The sequence below is a fragment of the Salvelinus namaycush genome, chromosome 3 (genome assembly GCF_016432855.1).
Source record: "Salvelinus namaycush isolate Seneca chromosome 3, SaNama_1.0, whole genome shotgun sequence".
Taxonomy (NCBI): Eukaryota; Metazoa; Chordata; class Actinopteri; order Salmoniformes; family Salmonidae; genus Salvelinus; species Salvelinus namaycush.
Genome location: NC_052309.1, coordinates 7,846,603 through 7,859,283, shown reverse-complemented (window position 1 = coordinate 7,859,283; position 12,681 = coordinate 7,846,603). Strand labels below are relative to the sequence as shown.

Here is a 12,681-nt window from a genome sequence, read left to right as displayed (position 1 = left end):
AAACACGTGATATTTGAATGAACTGTAGGTTTTATTTTTGTCTCTCCATATGGAATATGTTAAATGTACTTTTAGACGCCCCTTATTTTACAACCAATGTCCTCTCAGATGTCAGATGTCAGATAGAGAGAGAGAGATCTGCAGGGTTCTATCCTTAGGCCAATATTGTTTTAGCTATGCATGCTACTGCTCGGTTGTGGTTAAATTTGAGATATTTTTTCCTATTCAATTCCACTTAGAAGTTGAATGTTACAGTGACAAACAGAGAGATAAGGAGAACTTTGCTCTGTTTGCGGTTTGTTTTCTGCTGGAGTTTGAGGGGGTACAGGAAGGGGTAAACACACATGGTCATTGGCCATTGGCTTGCTAGCCTAATCCAGTGGAGGGGGTTGAGGTAGAGGGTTGGAGGGTAAAGGTTGGAGGGGTGGAGAGATTAGCTCTCCCAGCAGTTCCAAGAGCTCAGGGTAAGCCTCAGTCAGAGGTTGGTATCAGAGACAGAAAGACAGAATGCAGCAGGTTGTCGTACTGGCGCTCCTCTTGGGCCTCGTTTGCCTCCTCCATGGAGTGCCCGTGCTTCCCGAACCTCTCTTCCCCACACAGGAGAACTTCGACCTGACTAAGGTCAGAGTGTCTTCTGTTTCTCAGACCATGGATCTGTCTCTCGCCTTATCTGATCTATTAGTCATAATCAGTAGAGTAATTGTTTTGAAAAATTTTCGTAACGTTATTTGATGGCCAAATGGCCAATAGACTGATTCGGTTGAGTTGTCAAGCTATGTAGATTTTGTGATTTTAGTTTCTATTCGCTTGTAAGTTTATACGCCTCAGATGTCTAAATGTTGCTGTTCCCAGTACAGTATTACAGGTTGTTAAAACCTTTCCATCTGTCTCTCTATTGGTCAGTTCATGGGGAAGTGGCATGATATTGCGGTAGCGTCCACCTGCCCCTGGATGCAGCGCCACAAGGGAGATGCAGCCATCGGAACCCTGGAGCTGCAGGCCAGCAGCACCGGAGACAAAGTCAGCATGACAAGGAGCATGACAAAGTGAGGTTACACACACACACACATTGATATTCGTGTCTCTGAACTGTACCTAATAATGGAACTGGATTCACCATAGCTTAAAGACCCAATGCAGTCAAACTTCTGTTTGAAACTAACGCTGTAAAAGTGAGATTCTTTTGTAAAAAATCAGTGATATTACATAGTTGTTGGTTAAAAAAAATGCAATTACACGGGACGTTCTAATCAGAAGGTTCTGTATGGGTGGAGTTTTGGCTTGCCTGGTGACATCACCAGGCAGTATAAATTATTAGACCAATAACAAAGAGTTCCAAATCTCTGCCAAAAACAGCTAGTTTTCAGGTTACATATCCCTCCAATTAGGCCCCTCACTCAGACCACTCCCAGACAGTCCTACCTAATTATTGTTTGAGGAATAGTTTTTTAGATTTTAATTAAAAACAGTAAGGTACTTAATTGTTAAGCAGATATTGAGATTAAAATGGCTGCTTTGGCCTTTAATTCAATATATGCTGTGTGCGTGCGTGCATGTGCAGGCACGGGACATGTAAGCAGATCTCTGGTGATTACGAGCTGACCGACACACCTGGAAGATTCACCTACCACATCGCCAGTAAGTCTGTTTGTCACTTCCTCTCCTCAACCATGTCTGAAAACTTTACCTTCCCCGTCCTTGTTTAGTCCCCGTCCCAATTAGTCCTCTCAAAGCTAATTGGAAGAGAATGTTCAAGGGAGGGACCTTGGATCCTCTCTTACAATGCGCTTTGAGAGGAATTAAGGAAACAAGGACGGCTAGTAACGGAGGAAGCAAGGACGTGACAGCTAGTAATGTTTCCACACAGTCTGTGTATTTTTGTAATCGATGAGAGGTCAACGGTGAGAGGTAATGGGCAATGTGTACTATATTTATGCTCGTACTCTCCTACCGTATAAGTCCATGTTTCCTTCATGCAGAGTGGGCGGCTGATGTTGATGCCTATGTGGTTGACACTAACTATGATGAGTACGCCATCGTCATGTTGAGTAAACAAAAAACAGGAGGCGAGAAGACAAAGTCTGCCAAGCTATACAGTGAGTGTCACCCCAGTGTCATTTATTTAACTTCACACCACTGAGACAGTAGCCTGGTACCAGATCTGTTTGTGCTGTCTTGCCAACTCCTTTGGTTGTAATTATGATTGGCACGACAACGACCATAGGATTTGGCTACACAGTCAATCAATCAACCAATTGATTTGGCTATAGAGCAGCACAAACACAAATATGATAATGACTATAGGAGTTGGCAGGTCCACAAACAGATCTGAAACCAGGCCTCTCAGACACAGCTATAGTGTTGTTATATTCAGCAGCAGAAGATCTGATCTGAGACCAGGCCACTCAGAAACAGCTATAGTGTTAATTATATTAAGCAGTAGAAGTCAATTAAAATGCTGCCTCCTTCAGGTCGCACCATGGAACTGTCGCCCACTATCCTGGATGACTTCAGGAGGCTGGTGAGGGAGCAGGGCATGGCTGACGACACAATCATCATCAAACAGAACAAAGGTAGAGGCACACACACAGGGGCGGACTGGGACCAGAAATCGGCCTTGGCATTTCTAAATCGGCCTTGGCATTTTCCTTCAGGAGCCCGTTATTAGCCGAATATTTATAATTTTGCACAAAAAAACAAAGTTAAACAGGCCCACTGGGCAAAATATGGACCAGCCAGTCCGCCCCTGCACACACATTCACAAATACTCACATACACCAGGCAGCAAGCACACAGCCACATGCGCACGTACGCACGCACACACACTCCAGTGACATCCACTATGTGTCTGGACATTGTTTGACCTTTGAACTCCTGTCTCTGTCCACAGGGGAGTGTGTACCAGGAACAGAGCCTGTAGCAGCAGCACTGGTACTTCCTGTATTCAATTATTCAATGTTGAGGTTGTACCCCGTGTCAGAGTCTGGGATTATATCGAAAAGCAGCTTTGGTTAAAGGCATTACAGAAAGTAAATCAACATTTTCCTAAATGAAAAGCATTGGCGATAATTGGAATTGGAATGTCAGTATACTTCCTGAATTGATTGGAATTAAAATGTAATTTACCCCAACCCTGCTGAGTACTCACCTGTCTGTCTGTCCCCAGAGAGCCAAGAGGAACATAGTCCTCCCTGAGTTGCCCGCTGAGGAGGGTTCTGGTGCCGGAATCATGATGTTCAGGAGTAAAGGTGAGAGTGCATGGTGGGCCTGCTAGGCCCTTGACCTCTACATTGAAGGTACGTTTTAGCATCAGCTCTATGTGGATCTAGTCTTTGAATGGCTGGAAGCTGCTAGAACACATTTTTGGTGTAGCTCCGGACAAACATAGCTAATTAAAGTCATACAAGAATCAGGTGTGCTTGTCCAGGGCTACAATAGAAGCATGTACTGTTAGGGATACTGGAGGACTGAAGTTGAGTAACACTCATGTATATTACATGTAATTACAGTGTACAGTGGAGTCCCAAATTATTCCCACTGTTGATAACGACGAGCAAAAATGACTGTATGAAATAAATAATTCTAAATACTGAGCTATATCATATGCTCAAATAAATTGGAAAATTATTTTATTTATACTAATACAATTGCTCAGAAAAATAGATTTTGTTTAACAAGGTAGGGGGTCAAAATTATTGACACTCCTGTTTTCAATACCTTTCACTACCTCACCTTGCGAGGATAACAGCACTGAGGCTTTTTCTAAAAGGCTTTATGAGTTGGAGACCACATTGGGAGGGGTCTTAGACCAGTCCTCCATACAGAATCCTTTATACCATTCAATTAGTCTATTTCTTCTGCACTCGTAAATACCAATTAACGGGGGCTGAGCTAGAGCGGTGTTTGCCGTACAAGGGGCGGATCCCGAATTGGCCTGGGACTTGGTCTTTTTACCAAAACGTCTGTAGAATCTGAATGTTTTGAGCTACAAAAGTCTCATGAATATGCACGTGTAACATGTTTTGCTCTATGACCTCACAAGCTACACAAGAGTCGTTAGAAGGTAAGTGGGCCTTCTACATAGAAGATCATAGTAAATCCCAGGACATAGTGTCTATAATACTGTACAGGGTTCTTCTACATAGAAGATCATAGTAAATCCCAGGACATAGTGTCTATAATACTGTACAGGGTTCTTCTACATAGAAGATCATAGTAAATCCCAGGACATAGTGTCTATAATACTGTAAGGGGTTCTTCTACATAGAAGACCATAGTAAATCCCAGGTCATAGTGTCTATAATACTGTAAGGGGTTCTTCTACATAGAAGACCATAGTAAATCCCAGGACATAGTGTCTATAATACTGTAATGGGTTCATCTACATAGAAGATCATAGTAAATCCCAGGTCATAGTGTCTATAATACTGTAAGGGGTTCTTCTACATAGAAGATCATAGTAAATCCCAGGTCATAGTGTCTATAATACTGTAAGGGGTTCTTCTACATAGAAGATCATAGTAAATCCCAGGACATAGTGTCTATAATACTGTAAGGGGTTCTTCTACATAGAAGATCATAGTAAATCCCAGGTCATAGTGTCTATAATACTGTAAGGGGTTCTTCTACATAGAAGATCATAGTAAATCCCAGGACATAGTGTCTATAATACTGTAAGGGGTTCTTCTACATAGAAGATCATAGTAAATCCCAGGACATAGTGTCTATAATACTGTAAGGGGTTCTTCTACATAGAAGATCATAGTAAATCCCAGGTCATAGTGTCTATAATACTGTAAGGGGTTCTTCTACATAGAAGATCATAGTAAATCCCAGGACATAGTGTCTATAATACTGTAAGGGGTTCTTCTACATAGAAGATCCTAGTAAATCCCAGGACATAGTGTCTATAATACTGTAAGGGGTTCTTCTACATAGAAGACCATAGTAAATCCCAGGACATAGTGTCTATAATACTGTAAGGGGTTCTTCTACATAGAAGATCCTAGTAAATCCCAGGACATAGTGTCTATAATACTGTTATAAGCTCACATAGTTGCTGTCACAAACTCTTAACTCCACACAATTGTCACTGACTAGTTGGATATTAATTTCCCACCGAGCTAACCATTTCTGTACTTACAAAATTCATATAAATTCATTTTTTATCAGGTTTCTGCTTTGCCAGACTTTTTTAAACATTTGTCAAGAAAACTCATTGATCAAACTGTTTATGTCAAATGTATGTTCTACTTGCAGCCCCGGTTGTCCTGAAAGGAAAATGGTAAAACACTTAATTGTGATGCTAAATAGGTCTGGACATGCAGAATGAAGAAAGTCAGATAAATGAAAAGCAGATTTTTGATGGGGTCTCGGGACTGATAGGGTTAACCATTTCTTTGTGGATTTTGATGTGAGCTTGGGGTTATTGTCTTGTGGAAGATCCACTTGAGGCCAAGTTTAAACCTCCTGGCTGAGGTAACCAGGTTTTGGGCAAACATTCTTGGGTACTGGGTAAACTTCATGATGCCTTTGACCTTAACAAGGGTCCAATGGGCCTCCTGAGTGGCGCAGTGGTCTAAGCCACTGCATCGCAGTGCAAGCTATGCCACTAGAGATTCTGGGTTCGAGTCCAGGCTCTGTCGCAGCCGGCCGCGACCGGGAGACCCATGGGGCGGCGCACAACTGGCCCAGCGTTGTCCAGGTTAGGGAGGGTTTGGCCGGTAGGGATCTCCTTGTCCCATCGCGCACTAGTGACTCCTGTGGCGGGCCGGATGCAGTGCACACTGACACAGTCACCAGGTGTACGGTGTTTCCTCTAACACATTGGCGTGGCTGGCTTCCAGGTTAAGTGGGCATTGTGTCAAGAAGCAGTGTGGCTTGGTTTGGTTGCGTTTCGGAGGACGCACGGCTCTCGACCTTCGCCTCTCCCTAGTCAGTACGGGAGTTGCAGCGATGAGACAAGACTGTAACTACCAATTGGGGAGAAAAAAATTATAATAATAAATTAAATAAACAAGGGTCCAAGGACCAATGGAAGCAAACCCTTAACATTAAATATCCACCACCATATTTCTTTAGTAGGTATCAAGTTATTTTCTGCTCAAGGCGTTCTCATTTTGATGCCAAACCCACCACTGGTGTGCGTGGCCAAAGACCTCTATTTTCATGTCATCCAGGTGCATTGGCACTTGGATTGAAACCTGTGCTTGGTCAGATGACATGAAAATATAGTTATTTGGCCATGCGCACCAGTGTTGGGTGCCATTATCCTCGCAAGGTGAGATATTGAAAGGTGTGTCAATAATTTTGACCGCTACCTTTTTGAGAAAATAATTATTACTTATTACTGATTATTATTATTACTAAATCTCTTTCTCTGAGCAACTGTATTATGTATAAAATAATATAATTTCCCAAAAAATTTAGCATACAATATAGCTCAGTATTTGAATGATTTATTTTATACAGTCAGTTTTGTTGATCTTTATCAAGGGTGTCAATCATTTCAGACCCCACTGTATGCTAAAACACACAATGCACTGCTATACATCTCTCTTCAGAGTCCTGTAACGCCGATCCGGACGCAGGTCCCTGTTTCGGGACCGTGCAGAGGTACTTCTACAACTCCACCAGTATGGCCTGTCAGCTGTTCACCTACGGAGGCTGCATGGGCAACCAGAACAACTTTGTGACCGAGAGGGAGTGTCTCCAGAGCTGTCGCAATGAGGGTGAGTGGATAGAGTGTAACAGTGGTGTTTTTTCTGTTGGTGAACCACACTTGTGTGACGGGTCATCTTGTCTAAGAGCTTGAGACTTGCGTTAGCTCCACAGAGCTAATGCCTTCACTTTAGCTCAGTGGGCTTATACAGTCTTGTGGTGCGTAGGAGACACAGGCTTGACTTCTAACCTAGTTGATGATGTGACAATGCTCAACCCACTTCAAGAACCAATATGATGTCCATGCCCATAGACTACGTGTGAGACAAGATTGTCCCTCATGTCTTTCCTCCTGTCTGGTGTGTGTCTCTCTACAGCTGCCTGTAGACTGCCCATGGATGCTCAGCCCTGCACTGGACAGCCCAAGATCTGGGTCTTCCACTCAAACTCTGGTCTCTGTCTGGATCATGAAAAGGACTATTGCCAGGTCAACAGTAACAAGTTCTACTCCAAGAGGGAGTGTGAGGAGTACTGTGGGGTGATGAAGGATCCAGGTAAGAGACACACACATATTGTCTGTTATAACAAGGCCTAGGGCAACACTGCCATGTCATTCTGATATCTTTTGGGATTACATGGTCAAGTTGTACTGATTGTGAAATTACGTTTTTCAACATATTTTTAGTGACCACAAAAAAAGGCATTATTTATCTGGTTTTAGTCTGCTTATCTCATGTGAATGTGCCTTTGTATTACAGGAGAAGGGGAGTTCCTCAAAACAAACTAAAGGAGATGAGAACACAGAACGTACAGCACAGATCAACCACTGAACGTACAGCACAGATCAACCAAAGATCAACCACTGAACGTACAGCACAGATCAGATCAATATGTTGATCAACAGTAACACACTATGGATATCATACATTACCATAGAGCACAATAAAATGATGGATGAACCTGCTTGGCATCATGTCTTATGTAAACTAGATCCTGACTTTGTGCTGTTGAGTTTATAGTATGTTTGGTTAACCGCCACCAACTGAATGTAGATGATACATCCATTCATAGATGTAATATAAAGGTATATATTAGGTAAAGTTATTGTTCAGCCAAGAGTTTACCAAAGATATAAAATATACAATATACTGTATTTCTTGTAATGTAATACAGTGTATTATGGTGGGATCTGATGACCAGTGTATGAGTAACCAGCAGAGGGCGATGTTGCTCCAGTTACAGTGACAGCCGTCTCCCAAATTTCTCCTCCCCGTCTAGCGCTGCTCTGCTTGGCCCAACCAAGGAACGACTGGATCGGTGCTAGCTTCCTGCTCCTGGTTCCCAGAGTTCCCGGCTGCTCTCTGCGTTCCGCTGGCCGTAGAATGCTGGGAATATCCGGAGAGGAAAAGGGAACTGACAGCATGGAGGGACCATCTGTACAAGGGCACACCACCTGGTCGGACGGAGAGAGAGATGGCAAACAAATACACCACTGGGCCAGCTAGGGATTTTAGCACAGACAACTCTCACACAAATAGTAGCACGTACACATGGCTCAGTAGACCATACAGTTTAACTTTCAGACAGAAATAAAATACAATACACATTCCCTCTTAGAGTCAGACACAATGATATATTCACCAAAAAGTGATAATTCGGTGAGTTTCCTAGAATTTTTCACTTTCTCACGCAAGCATGCATTCAGTGCACGTGAACGCACACACACATGCACACGCACACAGAGACAGAGACAGAGAGAGAGAGAAGTCTTACAGACTGACCAAATATGCTGCTGAGATCTACTCACACAGAGCACACATACTAAACATATACTGAACCAAAAAATATAAACGCAACATGCAAAAATGTTACTGAGTTACAGTTCATATGAGGAAATCAGTCAATTGAAATAAATTCATCATTATTATTAATCTATGGACTTCACATTACTGGGATTACATATATGCATCTGTTGGCCACAGACACCTTAAAATAAATGGGTCTCACAATGGGCCTCAGGATCTCGTCACGATATTTCTGTGCATTGAAATTGCCATCGATAAAATGCAATTGTGTTGGTTGTCCGTAGCTTATGCCTGCCAATACCATTCCCCAACACTACAATGGGGCACTGTTCACAACATTGACATCAGCAAATCGCTCGCCCACATGACGCTATACACTTACGTGGTCTGCGGCTGTGAGGCCAGTTGGATGTACTGTCAAATTCTATAAAAGAACGTTGGAGGTGGCTTATGGTAGAGAAATGAACATTCAATTATCTGGCAGCTTTGGTCCACATTCCTGCAGACAGCATGACAATTGCACGTTCCCTCAAAACTTGAGACATCTGTGGCATTGAGTTGTGTGACAAAACTGCACATTTTAGAGTGGCCTTTTATTGTCCCCAGCACAAGGTGCACCCGTGTAATGCTCATGCTGTTAAATCAGCTTCTTAATATGCCACACCTGTCAGGCGAATGGATTACCTTGGCAAAAGATAAATAATCACTAAAAGGGATGTAAACAAATTTGTGCACAAAATTTGAGATAAATATTTTTTTTGCATATGGAACATTTCTGAGATCTTTTTATTTCAGCTCATGAAACATGGAACCAACACTTTACATGTTGCATTTATATTTTTGTTCAGTGTAGATGGTGAGCAAACATAGACCTGCAGCCTTTTCAACCGGGACTTAATGCACCGACCCCCTTTACGTGTGAGGAAATGAAAACAATCACTCAATGCTGATATATGCCTCTTTTATAACAATATTTCAGTGTTAGCTATTGTAGTTGAAGTTTCAGTGTAGTTGGCATTGAAGTTGGCTATTTAATTGTAGTTTGCCCTATTTTTTTAACACTGTTTCAGTATAGACTTTCAAATGAAAAGGAAGTGCAATATCCCTTTCTGTTACAGCAGACTGTTACTAATGAGAGACTGACACACACACACACAAAGTGGCAGAAAAAGACGTCAACTGTGACTGTCCGACAGACATGCCCACAGTATTTGCTGTTTGACCAACAACAAAAAAACTAAAAAGGGTTCTCATGAAAATCCTCAGGATGTTTTCTATCAGCTTTGGCAAGTGAGACCAACGGAAAGCAAAGACACATGAAACTGTGAGACTTCAACACTTTTGGTAGAAAGTGCACCTCTTGTTTTCTCACAGAGGCTTAAGAGTCTGACGGTCTGACCTGAGTGAATCACATAAGTGTTGTCGGTTAAGTCCAGCAGGTTTGGGTTTGTTGGAGCTCTACTCTATATGCAGTGACCCAAGTCATAGACTGTTTTCTCTGCTACTGCACGGTAAGCGGTACCAGAGTGCCAAGTTTGGACCAAAAGGCTCCTTAACAGCTTCTACCCCCAAGCCAAAAGACTGCTACCACCCAAACTAATTTCATTGACCCCCCCCCCCCCCCTCCATTTATTTATGAAACTGCTGCTACTCGCTATTTATTATCTATGTATAGTCACTTTACCCCTACCTACATGTATAAATTATCTCAACTAACCTGTACCCCCGCACAGTGACTCGGTACCGGTACCCCCTGTATATAGCCTCGTTATTGTTATTTTATTGTGTTACTTTTAATTCTTTTTTACTTTAGTTTATTGATAAATATTTTCTTGAACTCTTTCTTGAACTGCATTGTTGGTTAAGAGCTCGTAAGTAAACATTTCACGGTAAGGTCTACACCTATTGTATTCGGCGCATGTGACAAATAAAGTTTGATTTGATGCAGTCTGGGAACTGGAAGGAAACTGCAGTCAAATAGTAGACGACTACTCACAACTGTGTTGGTATGTTTGGACCATGATAGATCCTTAGTGATGTGGACACCGAAGAACTCGAAACTCTCGACCCGCTCCACTTCAGCCCCATCGATGTGAATGGGGGCCTGCTCGGCCCTCTGTTTCCTGTAAACCACAATCAGCTCCTTTGTCTTGCTGACGTTGAAGGAGAAGTTGTTGTCCTGGCACCACTCCGCCAGGGCCCTCACCTCCTCCCTGTAAGCTGTTTCATCGTTGATGGTAATCAGGCCGAGCTGTGTTGTGTCATCAGCAAACTTGATGATGGTGTTGGAGTTGTGCGTGGCGACCACGTCAAGGGTGAACAGGGAGTACAGGAGGGGGCTGAGCACGTAGACTTGTGGGGTCCCCATGTTGAGGATCAGCATGACGGAGGTGTTGCTGCCTACCTTCTCCACCTGGGGGTCGGCCCGTCAGGAAGTTCAGGACCCAGTTGCACAGGGCAGGGTTCAGACCCAGTGCTCCGAGCTTAGTGATGAGCTTGGAGTGTTGAAAGCTGAGCTATAGTCAATGAACAGCATTCTTACATAGATTTTCCTCTTGTCCAGATCGGATAGGGTAGTGTGCAGTGAAATGGTGATTGTATCTTCCATGGATCTGTTGGGGCGGTATGCAAATTGTAGTTGGTCTAGGGTATCGGGTAAGGTGGAAGTGACATGATCCTTTAACTAGCCTCTCAAAGCACTACCTTCTCTTTCTTGGGTACAGGAACAATGGTGGACATCTTGAAGCAAGTGGGAACAACAGACTGGGATAGGGAGAGATTGAATATGTCCGTAAACACTCCAGCCAGCTGCTCTGCACATGCTCTGAGGACGCAGCTTGGGATGCCGTCTGGGCTGGCAGCCTTGCGAGGGCTTAAATGTCTTTCTCACATCGGCCACGGAGAACGAAAGCTCACAGTCCTTGTAAGCGGAAGTGGCCCGCGTCGGCGGCTCTGTGTTTTCCACGAAGCAGGTGAAGAAGGTTTAGCTTGTCTGGAAGCTGTACCTGTACTGTCATTTTGCCTGTTTGATTGCCTTACAGAGGGCGTAGCTGGTCTGTTTGTACACGTCCATGTTCCTAGTCACCTTGCCGTGGTTAAATGCGGTGGTTCGCGTTTTCAGTTGTGCGTGAATGCTGCCATCTATCAACGGCTTTTGGTTTAGATCAATTCTAATCCTTACACTGGGAATAACATCCTCTATGCACTTCCTGATGAACTCAGTCACAGAGTCAGTGTATACGTCAATACTATTCTCAGAAGCAGCCCGGAACATTTCCCAGTCTATGTTATCAAAACCATCTTGAAGCATAGATTCTGATTGGTCAGACCAACGTTGAACAGTCCTTACCACAGGTACTTCCTGTTTAGGTTTCTGCCTATAGGAGGGGAGGAGCAAAATGGAGGCCTGATCTGATTTGCTGAAGGGAGGGCGGAGGAGGGCCTTGTAGCAGTTCCGGAAGGGGGAGTGGTAATGGTCAAGAGTGCTCAATGAGCGAGAAGCACGGGAAATTATAAAACCTTGGTAATATTTTCCTCAGATTTCCTTTATTAAAGTCCCCAACTTCAATAAATGTGGCTTCAGGAAACAGAGAGGGAGGGAGAAAAAGAAAGAGAGAAACAGAAAAGACAAGGGAAGAAAGAGAGAGCCTGGAGACGTCATTATGCTAGACCACAGAAAGAGACAATTCTCTCATCAAAGCTTTTTACTCAGCTGCTGCTGGTAGAGCTGGGGCTATTGTTTGTCCTCTCCAGCAGTCCCCTTACCCCCCAGCCCATCCAACCTAACTACCAGATTATATGGCTAACTAACTACCTGATTATATGGCTAACTACCAGATAATATGGCTATCTACCAGATTATATGGCCATCTAACTACCTAATTATATGGCTAACTAACTACCAGATTATATGGCTAACAAACTACCTTATTATATGACTGTCAGTTTATATGAATAACTAACTACGAGATGCTTTACCTCTCATTCTCTCTCCCCTTTTCTCCTTCCCTCTCCCATTTCTCCTAACTACCAGATTATATGTCTAACAAAGTACCAAATTATATGGCTAATTAACTACCAGATTATATGGCTAACTAACTACCTGTCACACCCTGACCATAGAGAGCCCTTGGGGTTCTCTATGGTGCAGTAGGTCAGAGCGTGACTAGGGGGTGTTCTAGTATTATATTTCTATGTTGGTGTGAGTATGGTTCCC

At 43.2% G+C, this 12,681-nt stretch overlaps 1 protein-coding gene across 1 annotated transcript; it reads left to right on the top strand.

The window, feature by feature from the left end:
• The first annotated feature begins 443 nt into the window (after positions 1 to 443).
• Positions 444 to 7,623, top strand: LOC120044896 (protein AMBP-like). Its single transcript, XM_038989621.1, has 10 exons — positions 444 to 621; positions 904 to 1,046; positions 1,562 to 1,638; positions 1,980 to 2,096; positions 2,472 to 2,573; positions 2,891 to 2,931; positions 3,167 to 3,248; positions 6,564 to 6,731; positions 7,038 to 7,214; positions 7,419 to 7,623. Exons 1-10 carry the CDS (start codon positions 508 to 510, stop codon positions 7,445 to 7,447), a joined length of 1,050 nt encoding a protein of 349 aa, XP_038845549.1. The 5' UTR covers positions 444 to 507; the 3' UTR covers positions 7,448 to 7,623.
• The last annotated feature ends 5,058 nt before the right edge of the window (positions 7,624 to 12,681 follow it).

Bases quoted from the DNA above. Each gene is read 5' to 3' on its own strand.
- LOC120044896 (XM_038989621.1), top strand. From the start codon at position 508: ATGCAGCAGGTTGTCGTACTGGCGCTCCTCTTGGGCCTCGTTTGCCTC. The intron at 1,639-1,979 runs GTAAGTCTGTTT...TCCTTCATGCAG, and splicing joins ATTCACCTACCACATCGCCA to AGTGGGCGGCTGATGTTGAT. The intron at 2,574-2,890 runs GTAGAGGCACAC...CTCTGTCCACAG, and splicing joins CATCATCAAACAGAACAAAG to GGGAGTGTGTACCAGGAACA.